This window comes from Geotrypetes seraphini, chromosome 6 (genome assembly GCF_902459505.1).
Source record: "Geotrypetes seraphini chromosome 6, aGeoSer1.1, whole genome shotgun sequence".
In the NCBI taxonomy this organism is placed as follows: domain Eukaryota; kingdom Metazoa; phylum Chordata; class Amphibia; order Gymnophiona; family Dermophiidae; genus Geotrypetes; species Geotrypetes seraphini.
Window position 1 is genome coordinate 227691658 of NC_047089.1, and position 26413 is coordinate 227718070.

At 43.2% G+C, this 26413-nt stretch overlaps 1 protein-coding gene across 6 annotated transcripts in view; it reads right to left on the minus strand.

Moving 5' to 3' along the window:
- Positions 1 to 544: 544 nt before the first annotated feature.
- The window catches only part of SCAF4 (SR-related CTD associated factor 4), a 375178-nt gene continuing 349309 nt past the window's right edge, over positions 545 to 26413 (minus strand). For 5 of the 6 annotated variants that reach the window (XM_033949800.1, XM_033949803.1, XM_033949798.1 and 2 more), the window contains one exon: positions 545 to 1947. In XM_033949800.1, coding sequence (XP_033805691.1) covers positions 893 to 1947 — 1055 coding nt within the window. In that variant the 3' untranslated portion in view covers positions 545 to 892. The remainder of the gene's footprint in view (positions 1948 to 26413) is intronic. The other variant, XM_033949802.1, reaches the window with a different exon arrangement.

Sequence of the window (26413 nt, forward strand, 5' to 3'; positions counted from 1 at the left end):
TAAATAGAAACCCTGATAACATCTTCCTTTCTTTCTTAAACCAGTTTGAAAATGCACCGCTGAATAACAGGGAAAAAACCCCTGCGGTATTGGTGTGCTTCTTCTAACTTATCATATATGATAAGTTTCTTTTAACAATAAAAGTACAGCAGAGCCGGTCTTCTCAAAGATCATATTAGGAAAATTTAAATTGTTTTACAAAGATAATTAGGGAAATGTTACCAAAGAACCAATGGAAAAACAAAATCTTGATTGCATTTGGAAACACTCACATATAGCTCTTCAAATAACATTTAAAAGCACTAACTTTCACCAAGTATGGTCAAATAGGATTATTAAAAAGCAACAGTCTACAAATGCCAACTATCACAAATAAAAAAAAAATTACCTGCAACTTGCATAAACAGATGTATTTTTCAAACACATTAACAAAAATCTAATCTTTACTCAAGCACAGAATGAACAGTTCAAACTTTAAAATGCTGAACAATCCTATTCCATTTTTTCTGTCTGGTGTAGTAAGAATATCACACATTAAGGTTTGTTACGAAAATAGAGTTTATTAAAAACACATCCCTATTGTTTTGAAGAGCTTTCACGGTTACCTTTTCTTTTTAAATCAAAAAAAAAAAAATTCTAATTATGATTTGTAAACTTTTTAAAGTGGAAACTTTTAAAAAGTTACAGCAAAATGGGTAATGTTTTATTTATATGCATGTTTTCAGTATTTTTGTGTTATTTTGTGACTATTTTAGATAGAAAGGAAGCAATCACATTGCTTACAATTCCCCGCAAACTACTGAGAGGCTGTGATACAGCAGAAGCAAATATAATACAGCATACTGTACATCTCTGGAGCTTTACACTCAAGAGTGCAACATGATTTCAGTTGTTAGCGAGGAGCCTCCACAAATGAACCGGAATCCTTCTCTGGATGCTTGGCAGCTGAGGTAGCCACAGATGGTGATTCTTCAGCAGGTTTGGGAGCCTTTGATTCAGACTCCCTTTTATTAAGTTCTGAAACAATGTCTGTATTCCCCACTCTACCTCTAGGAGATTCATGGTTTTTCTCACTATTTTCCCCATCTGTTACCTCAGGCTTTTCTTTTTCTCGATTTTCTTCTTTTTCTCTCTGTGTCTCTCTATCTCTAGGCTCTTGATTTCTATCTCGATAGCCACTAAACCGTCTATTTCTCTCCTCAGTGTCCCAGTGTCTGTCCCTTTCTGGGGTTCTTCTTCCCCACTCCCTCCTCTCGCACCCACCAGGCCAATCATGATCTCTCCCACCAGGCCAATCGTGATCTCTCCCACCAGGCCAATCGTGATCTCTCCCACCAGGCCAATCGTGATCTCTCCCACCAGGCCAATCGTGATCTCTCCCATCAGGCCAATCGTGATCTCTCCCACCAGGCCAATCGTGATCTCTCCCACCAGGCCAATCGTGATCTCTCCCACCAGGCCAATCGTGATCTCTCCCACCAGGCCAATCATGATCTCTCTCATCATGTCGATTACTAAAGCGGTCACGATCATTTTCAATCCGATTTCCAAAAGACCTTCTTCCAAATCTTTCGTGGTCTCTACCAGGATTAAACATTTGCCTCTCATTCCTAAACTGCCTTCCTTCTCTCTCTTCAGGCCCACCTGAGCCTCCATGTCCTCCTGATCCACCTGGTCTAACAAAATGACCATGTGGTGGAAACTGGCCTCTTATCCCATGAGGTGGAGGCATTCCATAGCCTCCTGGTCCTGGAGGTGGACCTCTGTGACCCATATGGGGAGGCATAGACCTAGGAGGCATTAAGGGAAATCTTTGCAGATGAGGTGGTGGAACTCCTGGAGGTCGTTGGAGTGGTATTAATCCAGGCCGTGCACCCAGAAGACCAGTTGATGGTGGCTGCAACCCAGGTACAGAATTAGGTGCACCACCTGCTTGAGGATGTATACCTGTAACAGATAAACAAAAAAAACCAACAGATCAGTACAAAAGCCTTGTAACTGGAAATATATCCACACCATTACAAAGTAAATAAGTATCAGTAATGCGAACACTTCAGAGATGTTAACATGCCTTACAATTATGGTCTTTACCAGACACATATCTACTTATGGTACTTGAGATCACCATGCAAAATCTATATGGCAATAAATTGCTTTGGGTTTATCTTATACTTGTTAAGACTTATTTCCCCTGTGAGGAGAACTTAAGCATTTATCAAGTTAAAAGCTTCATTATATCCTCATTTTTGCTAATCTTTGTTGACCCATGATCTATGTATAACAGGCCATAATGACAGCTCTTTAATAATCTGCTTTTTATTATAAAACTCCAAAGTGGATTACAATGTTAAAAAAAAAAAAAACCCAAACCAACATAAAATAACAAATAATGAAACACTTTTATTCTGATCTCAACAACTCAAGTCACAATCCATAACACTCCTATAATTAGAACAAGAATTCCTCTCTCGCTTGGCTTTTTCTTGTGTCTAACAAGTGAAATAGCCAACCTATGTATACTGTGATGTCAATTAGAGAATGACACGGTGGCGGTTTACCCGCGGCCACCGCATTTTAGCCGCGGGTCACCCGCCGAAAACGGGGAAGAAAACTAGCAGTTGCTGCGGCGACGGGGACAAGGCCATTCACCGCCCGCGGGGCGGTGAATGGTCTTGTCCCCGCAGTGAGGCATGAAGGATCGTGCGGTCCCCGCAGCTCAAACCCGCCTGCCCAATCGATTCTAGTGTTTAGCCAGCTCTCTCCCTTCTCCTCACCTTAGTTTGTAGATTTTCTTTTTCGGCGACCCGCACGCTATCAGAGAGCCGCGCACCTGCTGCTCAGTTTCGATCTTCTGCTCTGACGCAACCGGAAACAGGAAGTTGCAGCAGAGCAGAAGATTGAACACTGAGCAGCCGCGCGTGCGCGGCTCTTTGGGAAAGCGTGCAGGTCGCCGAAAAAGAAAACCTATAAACTAAGGTGAGGAGAAGGGAGAGAGCTGGCTAAACATTAGGATTGATTGGGCAGGCAGGTAGTGGCTGCGGGGACTGTGCGATTGCTAGTGTTCCCGGCTCAAATTGGAAGGAGGGAGTGAAAGGGAAAAGGATTCTGGGCCAAGGGGATGAAGTCGGAAAGAAAAACCCACAGCAGGAAAGAAAGGGAAGGACTGGCAGGTGAGCCAGATGCTAGAAGCAGGGGGGGGGGAAGAAAGAGGGAAAAAAGCTAGATGGGGTTGAAAAGAAGAGACACACTGGTATGGAAGAGGAAGATAGGGGAAATCTGGACACAGGAAGGTAACAGAAAGAGGGGAAATTATGTGCATGGGGCATAGGGACAGAGACATAAAGGGGACATGCCATGGGGATGGTATATGGACACAGGGGGGGCAATGACAGATACATAGGGGAGATATTAGAAATGGAGAAAATAGGAGCACAGAAGCGAGATGGTTTGTGGGGATGGGACAGGGACCGAGCTTGCAGGCTCCAGTGGCTTGCACAAATTACATTGTAACGTGCCATGAAAATAAGAGGAAGGAAGGTAGATAGGCCACGCGAGAGGAGCTGAAGGGTAGTAGAAAGGAACAGATGGTAAAGGAGGGAGGGAAGGGTGGTGGTGGAAAGGAACAGAACAGACATTGAAGGAGGGTGGAGAGGAACAGACCCCCAAGGGAAATGTGGAAGACAGAGTGGGAAGAAGACAGATGCCAGACTATGCGGGAGCGGAGGGAAGAAGATGGGTGCTAGACCAATTGGGGGGGGGGGGTAAGGGAGAGGCACAGTAACAGCAAATGGAAGACGCAGAGAGAAGACACACAGTGGATGGAAGGAATTCAATGAGAAGATGTGGAAAGCAGAAACCAGACAACAAAGGTAGAAAAAAAAATTATATTTATTTATTTATTTTTTGCTTTAGGATAAAGTAGTATATTAGTTGTGTTGATAAAAATTTATAAACAAAGCCCTGCCAGCTGAACATCTCTTTCTCTAGTTCAGCAGCAGGAACTTTGATTTATAAGAAAGGAATAAGCTAAATATTACAGTACTAAGGCTTATATGGATGCAGCGGGGACGGTGACGGGGCGGTGAATGGGATGGCAGTGGCGGTGGCGGGGCGGTGAAAGGGATGGCGGTGACGGTGACGGGGCGGTGAAGGGAACGGCGGTGACGGGGCGGTGCAGAGGATGGTGGGCCGGTGACGGGGACAGATTTTTTCCCCGTGTCATTCTCTAATGTCAATAAAAAGGGTTTTTAGCACCTAGCAAGAGCTACAAATCAGTCAGGTTTTTAGACTAAGAGAATGAGAGGGTAATCAACTGTAAAACAGGGGAAACAGCAGGATAAAATCTTGCTTCACCTACTGCTATGCCCTATGACCTTGTGCAAGTTCTTTTGCCTCTCACAATGCAAGGCCTGTCTATTGAAGGGAACTACCTTCTGTAGCTGAATTGTAAATAGCCTTGAGACAAAATAAATTAAATTTAATCCATCAGATACAGAACATTTGAATACACAGGGAATAAGGCTGAGCTGTTTAAATCTGTCCTGTTAGTCCCTCACTCCCCAAGTTAATTTTTCAGGATATCCATACAAAAATACATAAATTAAGCTTGCATGTACTCAATCTTCCATGTTGTCCCATCTATGTACATAGAATTTGATCATGCATATTTACTGTGGATACCCTGAAAGCCTGATTGTGAAAATCACCAGCACATGTTTGGGAAACCCTGATTCAAATCAGAGCTAACCTGCATATGTTGGCTACATTGAGAATAAACTCATCTGCAGACTTTTATTATCCTTCAAATTATGTTAAATTTATTAAACTGCATTAACTAGTAGCACAACACAGCTAACTGTCAGTAAGTGCTAATTACTATATTAAACAACTATATTGGGGCAGCACAGAGTTGGGACTGTGCCTGACAGTTAATGCAGATATTACTACATAAACTTAACATGGCAGATAATGTAGAGAAGTTAATGCCAATTCAAGAGGTGTAGTTAAACTGATTTCCTCATTACTGGCCATGCTATTAACATGTAACACCATATATACCCAAATATTATTCAAGATCCCCATTTTTCCCTCCCCCCCCAAAAAAAAGGAGTTACAATGGTTGACTCGAATATAAGACGGGGCTTAATATTCAAGTGCCCTGCCAGGATATGCACCCAGCGCTCCCTCCCTCACCTACCAGGCTCTGCACCCCCTTCCTTCCTCCTGATGCCTTGCAGGCCTTCCCTGGGCCTTGGCGGGACCTGGTGGGCCAGGATATGAAGGATCCCCCCCATCTCCCATCCCAGCCAAATCCAAAAAACACCCAAGCATCCCCCACCTCGGACTCCTCGGTGGCTGGGACAGGAGGAATCCCTTCTGCCTCCTGTGCCTTGCCGAAATTGACAACCACACCTCCCCGTGTACTTTTCGGGTCCCTAGTAGCCAGCCAGTACATGGAGCAAGATCGATTTTCCTGCCCTCCTGCTCCGTTCAAGGCCGCTGACTGATTGGCTGCTGTGAGTCTTGCAGCAGGCCCTGTGGAGGCCTGCAATAGGTCCAGGAGGGGAGCAGGTAGACGATGACCTGAATATAAGCCGAGACCCCCATTTTTGGGCCCAAAAATTTCAGTTTATATTCGATTATATACAGTAACTTTTTTCCTTCTGTTAACTGCCAGAGCTGGATTAACACTATATTAGGCCCTAGACAAACGCACATTTGTAGGATTCCCTACCAAGGACCCCCAATCCACAATCTCTTTTTGTACCACCATCCCTTCTTCATATTTCACCTCTCCAGAAGTAGAATGGAAAAGTTTAGAGGCTAGCTCCAGCTATGGTGGCAGCAACAGAATGAACATGGGAACTAGGTAAGCACATGCTTTGAATGTGTGACTTCAAGGTTAGAGCTGGCAAACTGTCAAGTTACCAAGGTCCAGAAGGAAACTTTTAGACCCGTCCAATGGCACAGCGAGGAAAGGAGGCACCCTCCTCTCCACCCACACCATACTTGCACTCTCCCTTCCCTTCTCTAGCCTGCTGCTCGCGCTGGCTTTCCATCTGACATCACTTCCTGGAAGGAAGATGCTGGACAGGCGGGGCATAGGAATATAGAAGAGTGATACTGTACACTTGTAAGCTCTTGAGCAGGGACAGTCTCTTCTATGTTTTATGTTCAAATCTTTTTATTGTGATTGCAAATAACAGACACCCAAGAACAGGGCAAAGTCAAAAGAGCCAACCATCAACAATACAGCATTTTTAGGTTTGTAGTCGGTAAAACAGAAGTAGGAATCCTCCCCACCCGCCTCCCCAACACAGCTAGCAAAATTCCCTATCATAACCTCCTCCAAAGAAACAGACAGAAAAGGACCAACAGGTCTCTCGCATCCCAAAGGCCAGTACTCTTGTGGCCTTCGATATCTTCAATGAGGGGGGTGTCTGCAGTGACCGAACCCAGCAGCAGGCGCACAGCACAAGAAAGCTAAGCTAGAGGATTCAAAAGGAGACTACGTCCTCAAGGAGATAAGGAAGCCAAATAAACTCCCCAAACCAGCAGAAAACTATGCCTGCGATGAGGGTGACCAACCGCCTCTCGTGCCTACCATGTGGCCAAATTATGCACCAAAGATCTCCAGTTCCAAAAAGTGGGAGGCTCAGAAGCAGTCCAGGATTGCAAAATGCATTTGCGAGCAAGGAGACACACCTTACGACACCAGTGGGGATCCCTCCTAGGAAGGCCACAAAATGCCCCAGGCAGGTCAAGGACCAATTGCTCTATAGTACCCTCAACCAGATATAAAAATAAGCCCCGTAACGGACAATAGATGACCCAAAAACTTGGACAGTCCAACAATCCCAAAAGGACTGGCAAAAGTGTTGGGATCCCGAACACATTTCAGACAGAGGGGCGAGTCAATACCCCCCAGTTTATGCAATTGTACCTGAGTATAATAGGCCCTATAAATCACTCTAACATAACACTCATGAAACACCTCCCCAGTGAGCAAGCGAGGGACCCCCCCGCAGAACATTCCAATGACTGAACTCCATGTGAAGCTCATGCCCCCAGCTCCCTGTATCCATGAAACATCTTTGGGGTCAGCAAATGCCAAAAATGCCCTATACAATGCTGACACCGAAGTAGAACAGACTGCCACCCCTTCAAAGAAAACCTGAAGATGCTCCCCCATTGGCTGTGCGATCCGTTCCTGAGGAAGGGAGAGAATATAGTGTTTAACTTGACAATAGGCAAAAGTATCGCCCCAGCACCCACCCAAGCAGTCCCCAAAAGCAGCAAGGGGCTTCAAACAGCCCTCCTCAGTCAACAGGTGTTCCACAAGACTAATTCCATGAGCAGCCCAGCTAAGAAAAATAGGGTTATCCCGGCCAGGCTGAAAGGCCAAATTCCCGCGAAGGGGCAACTGATTCATCACTCGGGGGTCCCCTCCCAATCCCAATCAAGCTCCCCCACACAATGCGCATAAATTTCAAAAGAACACAAGCACGGAACACAGTGGGAAGCTCCTTAGCAGGCAAATGTAAGAGACTAGACAAAGAATGAAGTGCGTTAAAAGCCCGTTCAAAATCCAAAGGAGTATACTGTTGTTCACCTCACAACCAATCTTTCAGATGCCGGAGTAAACAGGCTTCATTGTAGAGGCCAAAATTAGGAAGACCGAGTGCCCCCCCCCCCCCAAAGACTAGTCACCTACCAAATAATGAAAGCGAACTCTCGGCTTACGAGAATTCCAGCAGAAACGCGATAGTAAATGGTTCAAACAAGCAAGATCTTTGTTCAACAAACGGAGAGGCAAATTTTGCAACACATAAACCAACGCGGGAAAATCACCAAGCTGGATCCTGGTATCAGTCAAAAGCTTATCGATATTGAGCGAATAAAGATGTGCCGTAGAGGTCAAAAGATACACCCCAATACCGAAAGTAACCCATAGCCCAGCGCAAAGGGAAGGAGGCACCCCAATGAGTCTTCAAGGCCAAGAAGACGGTAAAGCCTCAGATTTGACTAGATTTAGACGAAAACCAGCGTAGTCACCATATTCTCGAATGGTCTCCAAAAGGGCCTTTAAAGAAGGGAGTGGGTCCGTCAGAAGAGCCAAAAGATCATCTGCAAAGGCAGTGACTTTAAAACTTTGCCGTCCCAGATGAAATCCCTTAATGTCCGGGTTCAAGTAAACATCACAAAGAAGCAGGTCAAGGGCTAAGACAAACAATAAAGGAGACAGGGGACATCACTGATGGGTGCCTCTATGAATTTCAAACAAAGAAGATCTACAACCATTAACCCATAAAGTGGCTTGGGGAGTAGCATAGAGTGTACGTATCGCTGAGACATAGCGCCCTTGAAAGCCATATTTAGTCAAAGTAGCAAGTAAATAATCCCAGTGAACTCGGTTGAATGCCTTCTCAGCATCAAAGCTGATAAGTAAAGAAGGCATTGCAATTCTAGAGTTATATTCCAAAGAGAGCAAGATTTTCAGCAAATTTTTTGCCACAGAACGACCCTTCACAAATCCGACCTGGGACTCATGAAGGAGGAGTGGCAACAGCCGAGCCAAACATTTAGCCAGGATCTTTGCTAGAAGCTTGACATCAAAATTGAGGAGCGAGATAGGACAATACGATTCTGGGATAGTAGGGTCTTTCCCTGGTTTCGTAAGGACTATAATCTGAGCCACATTGAAGTGTTCGGGCATAGCTTCAGCATTGACCATCACATTAAACATAGCAGCAAGTGGGGACAAAATTTCAGGTTTCAGCAGTTTATAAAACTCAGCTCTATAACCATCAGCTCCAGGTGCTTTCAAAGTAGAGCTTTGAGTAATAGCGAGTTCCACCTTCCCAGCCTCTATAGGCACATTCAGTCGAGCAAGCTGCTCCTCTGCTGCTCGGGAGATCGAGTCCATCTAAATATAAATCCCTAGGGAGCCCCAAATCCGGAGGAGGAGCATAAAGATTCACAAAGAAACAATGAAAAGACGGCACAGATATCAGGTTCACTAGTGACCTGAGCGGACTTGTCTGTACGAAGACGCAAAATCTTCTTACGACTCTCCCACTGGGAGACCAAATGGGCCCCTTATTGCCATGAACATACAAGCGGAATTTGTAATAGGCAAGATATCTGAAAGCCTATTGATGTAAAAGCTCATTGAGTGCCGCCTGCAGGGATAGAAGATTTTGTTTGTTAGTTGGGTGGGATGAAGACCAAAGGCACGTCGAACTTTGGTCAATTGTCCAGACAACCGAATCAGTTTCCTATCATGTGTCTTCCAAACCCTACTAACATAGCTAATGATAGCACCCTGAAGTACCGCCTTCGCCATTTCCCAATAGAGAACTGGATTCTCCACATGTTGGCTGTTATGGTATTGGTAGTCTTTCCACTCGTTCAGAAGATATGGCAAAAAATTAGGATCATCCCTTAGCCATAAAGGATAAGCCCAGCACCCCGGGGTAAGAGGTCCTAAGTCCGAGTTCCAGTCCATCCACACCCAGGCATGATCCGATATCGCGTAAAGCCCTATCTCTGCCCATTGTATCTTGGAGAAAAGAGAGTGATAAATCAACAGATAGTCGATGCGAGATTGAGTAGAGTGAGCACAAGAGAGATGGGTATAATCCCTTTCTCCCGGGTGGAGGATTCGCCAAACATCCAAAAGATCCAACAGTTGACACAATTGAGGGAGACCCTTAGCCTTAGCGACAACCCCACCAGAAGGAGGACGCGATTTATCTAAGCACGAATCCCAAGCTACATTAAAATCACCCCCCAAAAGCATCGGAAGATGAGCCTGTGATAAAAGGAAAGTCTTCAAGCGAGTATAAAAAGCTTTGTCATAGGTATTGGGAGCATAAATACACCCAATCAGTACCGTAACACCTGCAAACACTACCGTACAAAAAGCATACTGGCCACCCCCATCAATAGCTACTGGAGCGATCTGGGTGGCTACCGCTTTACGGAAAAGAATAGCCACTCCCCGCTTCTTCACGACCGCAGCTACTGTGATACACCGCTCCACCCAACCCCTCCACAGTTTAGCATGCTCTAAGTCAGTAAGGTGTGTTTCCTGCAACATAGCAATATCCACCTTGATTTGCTGCAGATTTTGTAAAATTTTTGCTCTTTTAATAGGAGAGTTAATGCCACCAACATTCCAAGTAACGAGTCTCACCATTCAGCCAACAAAAAAATGAAACAAGAAAGTTGATAAGAGGAAAAAAAGAAATGGCTGCCAAGATGCCGTCCCAGCCTGCGGCATCCAGCATTAAAAGAGGAAAACCTCCAAGTGAACTTCATGTCGGACCCAACCGATCAAGTGCCCAAAAAAGAGGACCGCCGCCTAGGATCGGCCACTGCAGACCCAAAAGAAAAGACCTCACTCAAAAAGAAAACCCCCCTCCACACCCCTCCCAACCCCAAGGGGAAACCCCACCCATCCCCCAAACAAATGTCCCTTTCCATGGGACCGATCAGGTTGTGATGCCCCCACTCCCGAACCCTATCAGAGAAACTTTAAATAAAGAAGTCCCTAGGTGACAAGCATCTCCTCTCCCACCGCTGCCAGGGCGGGAACCAAAAAATAACATCTCCAGTCCAAACAATCAAGGAATACCCCCTCCAGTAATCCCCAAGCCAAAACAAAAAAAAACCAGCCCCTTCACCCCAAACCACCCCCAACCCAAGAAACTCGCACATTCTAGCAGCCAAACTCACCATACCTCCCACACACACACCACACAACAACCAAGCACCCCAGCCTAAGTCCACAGAGTCCTCAGTAGATGTCCAATGAGAGCCGCATCAGGGCCCCTCACTCTATTGCCACCAGGCCCACTGGCACCAGCTGCAGACAAGCTCCACTGCCGCTGGTATCAGCTGGAGAAGCGAAAGAAAAGAAGGCCCCCCAGCACAGAGGCCAGAGAGCATCCGTCTGCAATCAATTAGATCTGGGCCAAGGGGGGAGGGGCCAGGAAAGTCTGCACCAATCAAGATGACCCCCCAGCCCAAAACAACTAGTCAGGGTCAAATCAGAGAGGCCCACAGGAAGAGGAGAGAAAAAGAAAGTGTGACCACAAGACTCCCGGAAGGCCGGGTCCTACTGCTTCAGGGTGCCCTGGAGGTGGGAATGGACGCAGGGGAACCCGAGGCATCCCCCAGCTAGTTAACATAGTCCTGTGTCTCTGCCACCGTGTCATAGAAGTGGATGGCTCCCTGATGGGAAATTTGCAGCTTCACCGGGTAGAGAAAGGCAAACTTGATCTTACAGGCAAAAAGGTGGGAACACAAGGGCCCAAATTGCTCCTGCTGCTGTTCCACCTGGGATGAATAATCCTTGAAGCAGAATACCTTTTGATGGTCGTGGGTCAGCTGCCTGCCACTCCGGATAGCCTCCAGAACAGCTGTCTTATGGGCAAAATTAAGCACACGCATGATGACCATCCCGGGCCAGGTGGCACCCTTCTGGCGCGTGCCAATCTGGTGGGCCCGTTCCACACGAAAAGGGCCCAGACTCTCTGGGAGCCCCAGCGCGTCAGGGAACCAGCGCTCGAGGAAGACCCGAAGATCGGGGCCTGCAGCAGACTCAGGGAGCCCCACCAAGTGAAGATTATTCTGCCGACTGTGGTTTTCCAGGTCATCCATGCGGTCCTTCACAGCCGTCAGAGCTGCTGTGCCTGCGAAATCTCAACAGTCCCCACTCAATCCTCTACATCACTCACCCATTGTTGGAATTGGGTGAGATCGCGGCTGACACCATCCAGCTTGCTCTATAAATTTTCCAGCTTGGAGTCCAAAGGTTGCAGGCACTTCGAGAGCACAACTTCCAGTGCCGCCGTGACCTCCGCTGTAATCTCGGCCACCCACGAGGGAGAGACCGCAGGTCCCACAGGGCTGGAGGTAGACGCCATCTTGTCCGCCGGTGCATAAGTGTGCTCCCTGTCCTTCCGCAAGGTTTTACTGGACATCTGTCGCTATAGGCCCGGCAGGAAAACAACTCAGGGAATCGAAGACTAGTGGTGACGGGATAATCGCGCGCCAGACGCCAGCGCACCGAAAATTCGGCAGAAGACAGAAGCGCATGGGGGAAAAAATAATTTTTAAAGAGCTCCGACTGGGGGTGGCAATCCCCCCACTTTATTGGTTAGTGTTCGTGTTGCCGTTGTGGGGGTGTGGGGGGATGAACCCCCCCCATTATAGAGAAAATGGAACTTTTCCCCCCAAAAAATCAGAAAAAGTTCCGTTTTCGCTATAATGGAGGTTTCCAACCCCCCGAACCCCCCTCCAACAGCAGCGCAAACATTAACCAATAAAGAGGGGGGTTGCCACCCCAAACCCCCCGTCGGAGCTCTTTAAAAATTACTTTTTCCCCCGCGCACTTCTGTCTTGCGCCGAATTGTCAGCGCTGGATTGTCAGCGCGCTGACATCTTGCGCTCCACTGTCTATGAACCAAGACTAGTTCCCCCTCTAGATCGCCACAAATGGAGGCTCTAGAACGCCTAAAAGCAGGGTTTATTTAGGAAGGTGGCTGGATAAGCAACTACCAGTGATCTGTCTCTTCTATGTTTTAATGTACAGTGGTGTTTATGTCTAGTAGTGCTATAGAAATAAGTAGTGGTAATATACACAGGAGGAAGGGATCATAGTGAGCTGAGGAAGGCAGGGAGATGGGCACAGGGGAAATACTAGAAAGGGAAGTATAGGAGACAGAGAAGGGAGATGTTTGTTGAATATGGGGGAAAAAAACATACACAGAGATGGAAGCTGAATAGTGAGCATGGAGAAAGAAGACATGTCAAATGGTCAGGAGACCCTGGCAAGTGAGTTAAGAGTAGACAGACTGAAACCAGAGCTTGAGACCAATATGATGAGAAGAATAAAATGACCAGAGGTTAAAAGGTAGAAAAAAAAAATTTTCTATTCTGTGATTAAAATATATCTGATTTGAAATATGTATCCTGCTAGAGCTGGTGTTAGACATAACTGGGGACTGCAAAGCCCAGGCTGTGTTGCTTTAGCTTCCAGCTGGCTTAGGGCTCTCTTTGACCTAGTTGCCGTAGTTGCACTCCCCTAACACTATTCCTGTCATGTGTGATTGTGGTATTCTGTTAGCATGATTTTTCTGTGTAGCATTCTGTAATAATTTGGCTTATTCAGTTTTATCGATAGTGGAGGGGATATTTGTGAAGGGGAGGGGAGACAGGGGTTTTGTTGATCCTTGCTCTGTATCATTTGCGTTTATAAAATGACAATTGTATATTGTTTCTTTGTATACTTTAATAAAATAAGTTCAATATAAAATCATAACTATTCAAGGCTTGTACGGATGGGATCAGATGGTTTGAAGGGACGGGGTGGGGATGGGAACATGGAGTTCAGATATCTATATGAAAGCTGTTAAACCATTAGCCAACAATTAGGTTTAACAGCACTGTCTACATTTGGTTCAGCAGCAATTTATTCCAATCACATGGGCTCAGCGCTCAATTAGAAATCCAAGTTTGATAATCATTGCAAAAGAAATATTTTTTTTAATATAAAAAAAAAAATCAATTAAATTTAAGTATTACAGGAAGTTTTTGATCAATGAAAGAAAACTTTTTCCATTGAGATCAGTCTGGTACAGATTTAGCTTTGGACCTCTGAGGTCTTTTACTTCCAACAAACCTAGAAATAAACTCCATCACATATCCCTTACAACCCAACCTAAAACTGCGGGGAATAATGATAGAAAAGGCTGCACCATGCAACTTCAAATCAGCAAAACGATTCAGAAGGCATTCGCAACCATGCACAACTTAAGACAAGTCTGAAAATACTTCAACAACAAACAATTCAAACTCATAGTACAAGAGCTAATCCAAGGACTCCTGGACTACTGTAACATACTTTACCTGTCATGCCCCGCCAACATGCTAAAACAATTACAAACAGTCCAAAATACAGCCCTAAGACTAATATACTCGCTGAAAAAATATGACCACATTATCTCAGTTTTCCAAGACTCACACTGGCTCCCAGTACAAGCACACATACAACACAAATTCTACTGCACCCTATTCAAAGCCCTAAATGGAAATGGACCAAGCTATCTGAACAACCGCCTAATCAGGAAAAACGCATCCAGACCAAGGAGAACTCAAGCACACTTTACCCAGGCCCCAATCAAAGGCATGCAAAGCAAAAAAATATATGACGGTCTACTAGCCACCAGAGCAGCAAAAATAGACCACCACCTCTCAAATCTGCTGACCATAACGCCCAACTACAAAACATTCAGGAAAGAACTGAAAACCATACTATTCAAGAAATTTGTCAAATGATCTAACCAAACCATATCGACCATTCCCAGATCCCGACGCATACTATAGCTATCAACCTTGTAATCTCCCTGGGAATGCCTACACTAATTTCTTGTTGTAAACCACCTAGAACTGAAAGGTATTGGCAGGATAGAAGGCATCAATGTAATGTAATACTAGTAACAAGTTCAACTAATTCTGAATTAAAACAAATTAAATCTGGGGTGGGGGGGTAAAAAAATCAATATGAGTAATTATTTATGGGAATTAATAAGTAATAGTTTTAGTACTTTACTATTCTATTAGTTGAAGTACAAATTTTACATGAAAAAAGCTTCACAATAAAGGGTAACCAAAACAAAAGTTTTTAGTTTTGGTCAAAACCAAATCTGCAGCTGAAATCTGCTGCAGTTTTGGCTAAAATCAAAGCTGAAATTGGGCCCTCTGGACCAAAAGTGAGTTGCATGACCCTCCCCACCACCATACTGAAAACCAGTCACTGTCCTCCCACCACCTGTAGGCCCTCCCCCAGGCCTGCCTTAGAAGCCCAGCTAGTCTAGTGGCCTCATCAGGACAGGGGATTGCTCCTGCCCTTGCTGGTTCAAATCTCAAAATGCTGTAGTTCGGACCGAGCAGCCATTTTGACTGTGGAGCTGGCATGGGCAGGACTGCGGAACACTCCTGCCCTGATGAAGTCAATAGATCACTAGGGCTTCTAAGGTAGGCCTGGGAAGGGCCTCTAGGTGGTGGAAGGATGGCAGTTTTCAGCTGGGGTGGGGGACAGTCAGTTTCAGCTGAAAATACAATGGCATTTTTGGCCAAAACCAAAACATGGCCAAATCTGGATTGCAGGCCACTTTCAGCACTGAAACTGAAACTGGACAAACCAAAACTATTATTCATTATACTTCTCCTTCCATATTCACAGGGGGTTAGGGGCAGAGATGGCCTGCAAATATGGAAAAATCATGAATAAACTTTTAGGTCCGACTCTGACCCATCCCCACCTTCTGGACCTCTCCACACCTTACTTGGTGGTCTAGCGGTGAAGTGGGCAGGAGCAATCTTCCTATGTTTCTGACCCATGTAGAGCCGTGAACAAAAATGGCTGTAATGAATTACACATTCTGAAAATTTCCCCTCACTTAATATGTGTGCAGATACATTTGTACCAGTGGACTTCTCTACTCCAGGCTGTTTCTATTTATATGAGACTGTCCTCACCAGAGACAGACATACACGTGTGCACTTTTGCTCCTCAGTCACAAACACATGCATGTACTCTAGAAACAAATGCAGTTTCATTCTTTAGACATACATACATACATCTATCATCTATCTATGCATACATACATACATACATGCATGCACTCAGCCTTTAGGCAAACACACAAGCACACATCCTGTCATTTTTCAGGCACTTGCTCTCTTTTTATTCATAAGAACATAATTGCCACTGCTGGATCAGACCAGTGGTCCATCGTGCCCAGCAGTCCGCTCCCGCGGCAACCCATAGATCAAAGACCAGTGCCTTGAGTCCAGCCCTACCTGCATATGCTCCAGTTCAACAGAAACTTGTCTAACTTTGTCTTAAATCCCTGGAGGGTGTTTCACCTATAACAGCCTCCAGAAGAGCATTCCAGTTTTCCCCCACTCTCTGGGTGAAGAAGAACTTCCTTACGTTTGTACGGAATCTATCCCCTTTCAACTTTAGAGTGTCCTCTCATTCTCCCTACCTTGGAGAGGGTGAACAACCTATCTTTATCTACTAAGTCTATTCCCTTCATTATCTTGAACGTTTCAATCATGTCCCCTCTCAGTCTGCTCTTTTCAAGGGAGAAGAGGCCCAGCTTCTCTAATCTCTCATTGTATGGCAACTCCTCTAGTCCCTTAACCATTTTAGTCGCTCTTCTCTGGACCCTTTTGAGTAGTACCGTGTCCGTCTTTAAGTAGGAGACCAGTGCTGGACGAAGTATTCCAGGTGAGGGCATACCATGGCCCGATACAGCAGCATGACAACCTTTTCTGATCTGTTCATGATCCCCTTCTTAATCATTCCTAGCATTCTGTTCGCCCATTTTGCTGCCGCTGTACATTGCGCGATGGCTTCATCAATTTGTCGACCAGTACTCCCAAGTATCTTTCCTGGGGGTTCTCTGATGTCCTGCTGCTCATCTGCTCATTAAGTCAGTGTCACCCCCTCCCTAACCAGATGCTCCCACCCAGTACTGGATACTCATAAAAACAGGAATTTAATACATCCGTCCTGACTTCGGTCATAACCTTTTTATATGCACAAGGTTGCATTGCAAGGTGTTAAATCTTCACCCTCTAATACTGTTCAAGTTCTTAATTGTCACCACAAAGCAAGAACTGACCATCCTCAGTTGATCACAGTGAAGTCAAGCTTGCTGAAGAACCAGCTTATTTAGTAATCAGTCACTTGAACCTGGCTGGGCTACAAAATCTTGTATTTTTAATGACAGCTGTCCATTAAATTCAATAGATTCACTTGTGGTCAGTTTATCAAACCCTAACAAGAGTTCAGTGCATAAAGAGAGAACTGTTTCTTCACCGATACCATCAAGTAGCACTGGGTTTAATTTAAAATTTCATAATAGGTTTACTTTGGGGCTGATTCTATAAAGGGGCCTAAATTGTCAAAATACCCTTAATAGGCTCAATAATTGATTAAAAAAAAAATAAAAATTGGGCTACAGATGCCTATTGCATGGCACTTAGCAGCGCTTAAGTGAGCATTTCTATGGGCGAAGCATGACTTGGGTGCCGCTAAGTACTATCCTCCAAAAACTTTTGACACCTGAAATGTAATCCTTTAATACTCTGGCCTACATTTCAGGCACCCAAGTTTTTATATAGGTGCCACTAACCACAATTCTGTAAATGGTGCCTAAGTGTGATTGACACACGGCTGGTGTAATTTTTCTAGGCACTGTTTATAGAATCAGCCCCTTTGTAATTATACTCATAACCTACCATTATAAATATATAATCCTATCCAATGTGTCTAAATTTAATCTTATCTGTCTTATCACTGAAATACTTATTTACAATTTTCTATAAGTTGTCCCAACCAATTTTTCATGTTATTCTTTTCTTCTTTCCTCTAAGTCTACAATCGAAGGGACTAAAAATTCTACAGGAACTGAAAAATATTTTGGAATTCATATGGGTAGAAATTCCATGTAGAAGGGGAAAAGAATAGTGATAGGAGAGCACTATCGTCCACCTGACCAGGATGAACACAGACGCTAAAATGTTATCAGAAATTAGGGAAGCTAACAAACTGGGTAACACAATAATGGTGGTTTTAATTACCCTGATATTGACTGGGTAAATGTAACATCAGGGCATGCTAGGGAGATAAAATTCCTTGATGTTTCAGGAATTGTTTAGAGGCAAAGTGGTTCTAGACCTAATTCTTAGTGGAGCACATGAATTGGTGCAGGATGTAAAGTGCAGGGGCCACTTCAAAACAGTGATCACAACATGATCAGATTTGATATAAACTCTGGAGTAAGTTTACACAAGAAATCCAATGTAATAGCATTTAACATAAAAAAAAAATGAGACTATGATAACATGAGGAGAATAGCCTAAAAGAAACTTAGAGAGTAGTTGCAAAGGTCAAAAATTTACATCAGGTGTGGATGTTATTCAAAAATACCTTCCTGGAAGCTCAGACTAGATATAGTCCATGTATTAAAAAAGGAGAAAGTAAGACCAAATGATAACTGGAGTGGTTAATGAGCGAGGTGAAGGAAGCTACTAGAGCTAAAAGAGAACCCTTCAGAAAGTGGAAAAAGGATCTGACTGAAAATAATTGTAAAGAGCACAAGGAATGGCAAATCAAATGCAAGGCACTGAGAAGAAAGGCAAAGACAGACCTTGAAAAGAAGATTGCACGGGAAGCAAAAACATTTTTAATTATAATACATTGGAACCATGGTTTGCAAGCATAATTTATTCCAGTAGCATGCTCATAAACTAAAGCAACTTTCTCCATAGGAATGAATGGAAATGCAGGCGATTCGTTCCACATCCACAAAAGAACCCTTCCCAACGAGGCCACTGGTGTGCTTCCCCCCCCCCTCCCCGAGGTCACTGGCGCGCTTCCACCCCAACCCCAAGAACCGGCATTGCTCCCCCTCAAACCCTCACTTTGATCGGGTACCGGCACGCAGCACCAACCTACAGGACGTGCTAGTGCCGAAAGAGCCTGCTCGCCGGTGATCTCTGCTGGGCCTTGAGCATCTGCACATGCTCCAGGCCTTCTGGCTCCCACTCTCTCCAAAATTCTAATGAGTCTTGGGGAAATCCAGTGCATAAAATCTATTTTACTCCTTGGGATCTTGCCAGGTACCTGTGAGCTGGGTTGGCCACAGGGATACTGGGCTTGATGGACCTTTGGTCTGTCCCAGTATGGTAACTCTTATGTTCTATTTGCCCATGTTTAACTGGCAGAATATCCACTTACTTTTACTACAGGGCTTAATTTGTAGTCATAAAGGAAGTGGAACTGTTGAATTGAGGGAACAGGTAAGTGTAGGGTTACCATATGTCTTGATTTATCCGGACATGTCCTCTTTTCAGGACTGGCCAGTTGTCTGGATGGATTTTGAAAACCTTGCAGTTTGTCCGAGTGTTGGAAGGCCCTGGATCTGCCAGAGTTCAGGGACACATCTGAGCAGGCATGTGATGCCATCGTACCGCATTCGCACATGTTCGGAGGCCTTCCAGATGTGGCCCTGAGCTCAGGGAAAATGAGGCTTATGTAGTGATGAGGTTGGGGCAGGGCTACATGTCCTCTTTTTTACTTCTACAAACATGGTAATTAAGTGAGCCAGGGCAGGAGCAACAGGAGAAGGGGAGCTGGATTAGAGGATCTGTTTTCTGCTCCAGGTTTACCCCTCTCCTTAACTTTGCAGACTGCTTGGAAAAGAAGAGCACCCTTGCTTCTCTGGAGCCTGAAATGAAGGCCATTACCACAGAAAATATATTGTATACTAGAATATAAACCTAGATTTTGGGGCTAAAAATTGGGGTCTCGGTTGCTATTCAAGTCTTCCCCCTCTCAGATCCATCACAGGACTCTCCCCAGACCTACCTTAAGCCTGGCTGGTCCAGTGGTGAGCTAGGGTAAGAGCGATCCTCCTATGCTCCTGCCCTGTGTAGTCTCACTACACAAAATGGCTGATGCAATTTCCACAGTGGTTGCTTTGTTTATTTATTGCCTTTTCATGAAGAGATTCACACCAAGTGGTTAAAATACATTGAATAGTAATCAGATACTCTTAAGTATTTTTTCTAACTGTCCCTGCAAGCTCACAATCTAACTGTGGTACTTGAGGCAATGAAGGGATTAAGTGACTTGTCCAGGGTCACAATGAGCAGGGAAGGATTGAACTCACAACCTAAGACAGCAGCTCTAACCACTAGGCCACTCACTCCCACAGTAACCTTGCAAGACTTACTTGATTTTTGTTTATATTTGAGTCAGCTTTTTCCCCCCCTTTTGGGGTTTCCACGTATACATGGTATTTTCATTACAGAAACTCTTAAAAATTTCCAATTAAACTACACAGTAAATACAATTCCTATCTTTAAAAGCAAAATAGCATCCCATTTACCATTTTCTCGGCTTATTTAGTCTTCTGCAGGTGGGGGGTAAAGGAGGGGTCACACTGATATATGCTAGTATTTGTAAGAAATATGGTACATGAATAAAATAGAAGAAATATTTACCAGTAGTACAGGTTGATCTACCAATCCGTTTGACTGTAACAATAAATGTTTTGCAGTGCCCCCCCCCCTCCCCAATTCACTCTCTAATTTTCATGAATATTGCTGTTCAAAAATGTTCTCCTCCCTTATTATAAGTGTGGACCCTGAAGGAATTCAAAGGTAATCTTGTAATGGAATGTAAACCTGACACTAGTTGACTTTCTCAGTCTGCAACTTGCCAATTTATCAATACACACAAGAAATCATTTGTTTTTGGTTCTCTATAAAAATGACTACACTTCCCCCTCTATATTCACGGTTTCCGTATCTACGGTTTCGATTATTTGTGATTTTCTGCCCAAAAAATCATTTTCATTTTTCAGGCTATTTTAAGCCCTGTGAGCCCCCCCCCCCCCTTAAGCCTTACCTGGTAGTCTAGCGGGTTTTCAGGCAGGAGTGGTCTTCCCATGCTCTTGCCCCGTGCAGATCGCTCACAGGAAATGGCTGCCTTGAGCTCCCGTCGTATTCTCGAGAGGCAGCCCATTTCCTGTGAGCGATCTGCACAGGGCAAAATCGTGGGAAGATCACTTCTGCCTGAAAACCCGCTAGACCACTACAGAAGGCTTACAGGACTTAAAATAGCCAGGGGGAAGCGGGGATTAGGGGCAGAACCAGCCCGAATATTATTCGCGTCTTTTTAATATTCGCGGGCCGGCTCTGTCCCTGAAGTATAGTTGAATCTAGAAAATGACCATTGGCCCCATATAGTTTGCCCCATTTCATTCTTAATGCAATGTCATCTAGCTAACCTCTTAATTCTTCATAAGGGACTGACTTTTCCCATGTTTCTTGAATTCTTCTTACCCTTTCTGCTATAAAGTTTGTGATGTTGCTCTTGGAGCTTTATATAGTGAATTCTTATTCTAGTGTATTCTAATCAGAGAAGATTTCTTCTTGTACTCTAGTTTTACTTTTGAGATATCTTTGTCTCTAGCATACTCATATCCTTCTTCACACACGAAATACATTTAAATTTTGTAATGAATCTTGTGTGTGTATATATATATATATATATATTATATTATATTATATATTTATATTACTAATCCAGAGAAAATGGACAAAAATATGGTATCAGTCCCCTACCATTACATTAGGGATTTCTATTCCACCATTACCTTGCCATGTGAAATATTCATTACTATGGAATACAGTAAGCTGCTATTCTACTCTAGACTGCTTTACTGTTTACCCAACACAGGGAATAATGCAATTGCTGAGGTGAGCATAGCAGTAAATCTGAGAAATTTATATGATTTTCAACATATCTTGGCATAGGCACTGAGGGTCACTTTCATCAGGGCATATACAAAACTAACCATTTGAATACATCACTTGCAAGTGAATTTTTATCCTAAGTAAATCCTTATATAGTACCAATGGCTGGTCTGCTTCTTTGATTCAGACTGGATGTGATCTCCAACAAATATTATAGAGAAGTTGAAGGACAGAGATAACTGTAGACAATCAGTAGAAACAGAAGCTGCAGCAACAGCCGCCTCAAAAAAAAAAAAAAAAAAAAAAGTTCTACACACTTCCTGGAAACAGCAACCTAAATTCAAGTATAGAAAAATTTCAGCTCTGTTAATATCTGTTATATTTGTGTTTCTATAACCACTTTGATCTGAAATAGGGATATTACTATAAGGTTGAGAAAATGCCATGAAAGTGAAAAAATATTGTGTGCTATGGCTTCTTCATGATCTTTGGGCCTTCTAGCTCACAAGGACCAGATTAAACTGATATTAGAATACTATGAACTGTCATTTACAGTTTCCTGGCAAAGTTTCTGGTTTAATTCCTCCTCTCTTTCCTCCATCAAGCCCCTTACTATAAGAAATGTGGCTCACAGTTCCTGTTAGAACGGATAGAAATGTGCACCTGATCTATCTATTAAGTGCCATTTTTGTGTGATGACCTGGCATGCTTCCTGCTTCTTCTGAGGTGCTACAAATTACAGTACATCTTTTATTCAGAATGATTGGGACCAGGTTTGTCCTAGGGAATTTCTGGTAACAGCAGCTTTCCAAGATAATAGAACATGTTAAGTACTAGCAGTAGATATAAAAGTACTCTACTGTATTGACTACATTTATTGCAAAATATTACTAGTGTATACAGAACTGGCCTGAAACAGCTGTCACTGATCAGTTTCTTTAAGCAAAGCATCTCACTTGCAACTTGAAGTACCCACCTGTAACAACATATGTGGACTCTTTCCTTTCTATTGTTCCCAATTTCCCCCCCATCATATATCCCCTACATTCATCTTCTTCAGTGGTTATTTTCTACTGCACACACACGTCTTTCACTTTAACAAATTTAATAAGAAAATATGCTGAAAACTTGTTGAAACATGTTTTTATCCACAATACTCACAGTATGTGCAATGCATGTTGTATTTAAGTATACATATATACTTATGCAGGTAGCCCCAGTGACCATATCAACATTACCTTCAACCCAGTTTGGAAGGGCCATCTCTTGAAACATGGTGTTTCTGTATTTAGTTATATAACTTAACACATTTTGTAACATGATGCTTGTAGCCTAATATCAAAACAAAATTCATACAAATACAACTACAGGCAGTCCCCGAGTTACAGATGCCCGACATAAGTACGACTCATACTTAAGAATGCAGTTGCGGCTTCATTTGATTTCACTGAGCAGTATTTCCACTGAGCAGATTCAGGAATGATGCATGACCACATTAAGAACAGTGTGTGGTTGTGCATGTTGTACCTTAGAGGGAACACTGGGGCCTCTTTTGTTAGCTGGGAGCAGAGGTAAGCAGCAAGAACTTAAAATCTACAAATTCTGAGTTACATACAAATCCGATTTAAGAACAGTTTTATAAACGTAACTTGCTCTTAATCCGGGGACTGCCTGTATATAAATTTTATCAATATCGTTTTTTAATCAATATCATCAATAGTGTATCACTATAATCTTTTTAATAATTTAGCAACCAAGTCAACATAACAACATAACGTGCTTTTAAAAGACATTTGAAAGCACATTTCTTTCAATTGGTCTTTTTAAATTGAAGGAATAAGTTTGGGACTGCAGTTCGTTTGTACTTTCCTTATATTAGTTTGTGTTAATTAATTTTATGTTTGTTAAATTGTTTGCTTAAGATGATTGTGTATTTAGAAAAAAAACAAAAACCAAAACACCTTTTTCTTTCCTTTCCTATTCTGAATAGAGTTCTTTACAAATTTGTTTTGAATTATATATACTATAAACCACTTAGATTATTTTTTGGTTATATTTAGCGGTATATAAAGTTTTTAATAAACAAACATAATACTAATTAAATAATTCTGGGCTCCTTTTACGAAGGTGCGCTAAGCATTTTAGCACACGCACCGGATTAGCGCGCACTAGCCAAAAATCTACCGCCTGCTCAAAAGGAGGCGGTAGCAACTAGCGCACATGGCAATTTAGCGTGCGCTATTCTGCGCATTAAGGCCCTAGCACGGCTTTGTAAAAGGAGCCCTCTGTGTTTCTGACAAATTATATATAAAAGGAACAATACATAAATCATAATCAGTCTGATACACAGTGAACCTCCAGTTTCCTTAGCACAATTAATCAGCAGAATCTGGTGCTTAAATTATCTCTGGTGGAATTGTGTAAAAAATTACAAATTTTGCATAGTGTTTTTAAATTATGTAAAATTCAGCACACTGTATCAAAATAAGTATGATATATCCACTGTTTCTAAGTCTTAATATATTCAAATACTTAGAAAAGATGCTCAAAGATGAAAAACTTTGAAGTTCTTAGCACAGATTTTCTCCAGGAATACAGTAATAGTGCACTATAACTAAGGCTTTTGCCTTTCACTGAGTTTTATTTCAGCAAACTACTGGATTCAAGGGGAGATCTGAGCTGCAGGCAGTGCTGACATCTTGCACCAACATACTGTTTCTTGATACTACAAATGTCAGCAACTGAAAAAAAGGTGCTACAAGCAATTTCTCTTGGGCTATGCTAATCTCATGCAGATCATTTCTCCCTTACAGGCACATATACACTGTGAACTGGAAAAAAAAAATCACCAAAATGTTTTTTTTGTTGCATCTTCCACAGAACCTGGCTGATTCTTATGAAATTTAGTGTGTCATATCCTGAATGAAGTTGATGTGAAATATTGTTAATATTTCCCATTGCACCACAACACTACCTTGTGAAAATGAATTGTGAATTGAATAAACACACATCAAAATTTTTTACAGCACATCTTGAAGAAAAATGTAAAGCCAAAAAGTAACGTTTCAATTAAGCATATGTTTGAAGTGTACTCTCTTTGCACGAAGACATGCCCTCAAGTCTTGGCTGTCACTGATCTATAGACTTAACGACGCTCTGCTTCAGCTCAACCCAGAGATGAGGCTCTGCTTAAGGTCTTTGATGACAGAGATCACTGTCTGCTAGACGCGTTCCTGTATCAACCTCCAGATTAGGTAGTCAACTGGATTTAGGTCTAGTGAATTCGCAGGCCAGAAGTCTGGATCAACGAAGTCTGGGGTCTCCCAATGTAGCAGTTCTATGGTGTCCTTTGCTTGATGTGCTGGGGCATTATCCTGCTGGAAAATACAGTAGTCTCCCGACATGTGATGGATTGCTGGCAACAGAAGCTGTGTCAAGAGGATGTTCCGGTAGTATGTGCCATGGATCTTAATCCCAAGATCAATGAAGAACAGATCTGTGAATCCTAATTTCGAGATTGGGACTGAGACCATAGACTGATTAGCTGAAGGTCAGGCAGGTTCGTAGGAATTAACCTCATGCTTTAGTGTTGAAGGTACATACAGGCAATCATTCTGTGTGTTAATCGGTGGAGCTTACTGTAAATATCTTTTCATCTGTAAACCAGATGCTGACGCTGTGCTATGGGTACTTGGTCAAAAGCTGTTTGCACATTTTCAAGCATGTGTCTTTGTTGTGTAAAATTAACTCTTGGGCACAACACTTTTTAAGACATTTAATTTCAGATAGTCATGAATTATTCTAACCACAGTTGTCTGGCTTATTCCTTCTTCTCTTACTACTTGTCGAGTTGTTAGGTGTGTTTGTAGCGTGTCCTGCTGGCTCAGGACATCAATGTGCTCATGTGTGAATCGAGCGCAATTGTCTGCTGCCTGGATTACGTATCCACAGTGCCAGTTGATCAATCTTCCATAGCAGCACATCAAGGTCGTTTTTGTTCCAACCATTCTGTGGGAACTCTTTAAACAATCATCAACTAATGTAACCTTTTAACAGTACCAGGTTCTTTAACAGAATTTGGTCTTCTGAAGTGAAAACAATTTTGATACAGAAACTGTTTACAAACTATTGTTTGCTTCTGCGCGTAGCCCATAGCAACAATTCATTGTCACAAGGTAGTGTTGTGGTGTGGTGGGAAATATTAACGATATTTTACATCAACTTCATTCAGGACATGGTGCACTAAATTTCATAAGAATTGGCCAAGTTCTGTGGAAGATATGACAATTTTGGTGTGTTTTTTTTTTGTTCAGTGTATAAACACACACACCCTGCCACACTCCCTCAAATCACCCCCAGGTCATTACTCTTCAAAAAGTATTTTATCTCCCCCTCATGCATTACCCTCACCCAGCTGTTCTTCACTTCACATGATGTGCCCTTTACACAGTCTCCACCAGATTATCTGCTTCTCATTCATATCTTGTCTCCCCCAGCTCATTTCTTTTCCATGTCTCTTCACCTTTTGTTGAATAAACTCTCCCCACGCCCATCCTCCCCTTCATCCTGCCTCCTCCAGCTCATTTCCCCTTCCATACTTCCTTCCCTTTTTGTTCCTAGTTCTTCCCTCCACCACATATCCCCTACATCCTTCTCCTTTTCCTCTGCCATCTCCCCAACCTCCATCTTTTTCTTTAGCCCTTTGCTCTTGGTACTAGATCCTTCCCCATTATTGTGCAGTACTGCTTTCAGTAATTCACAAACACATCTGCTACAACCTTCCTCCACTGCATGACCCCTGAAGAATCCAATCAGTGTGGTATCCAAAATTCTGTATTATTCTCAAGCTCTCCCAAGCATAGGACTTTGGCACTGCACTGACAACATTCTGAGAGCGCAGCTGAATTTGGATCAGGTAAATTCTGTACAGCAACAAATTCTGCATTCCAGGAAATTCTGTGTGAATTCTGTAATATCCAATTGCACAGAAATCCCCCAGAAGAGGAATGTGTGGCATAGTGGTTAGAGCTACAGCCTTAGCACTCTGAGTTTGTGAGCTCAAATC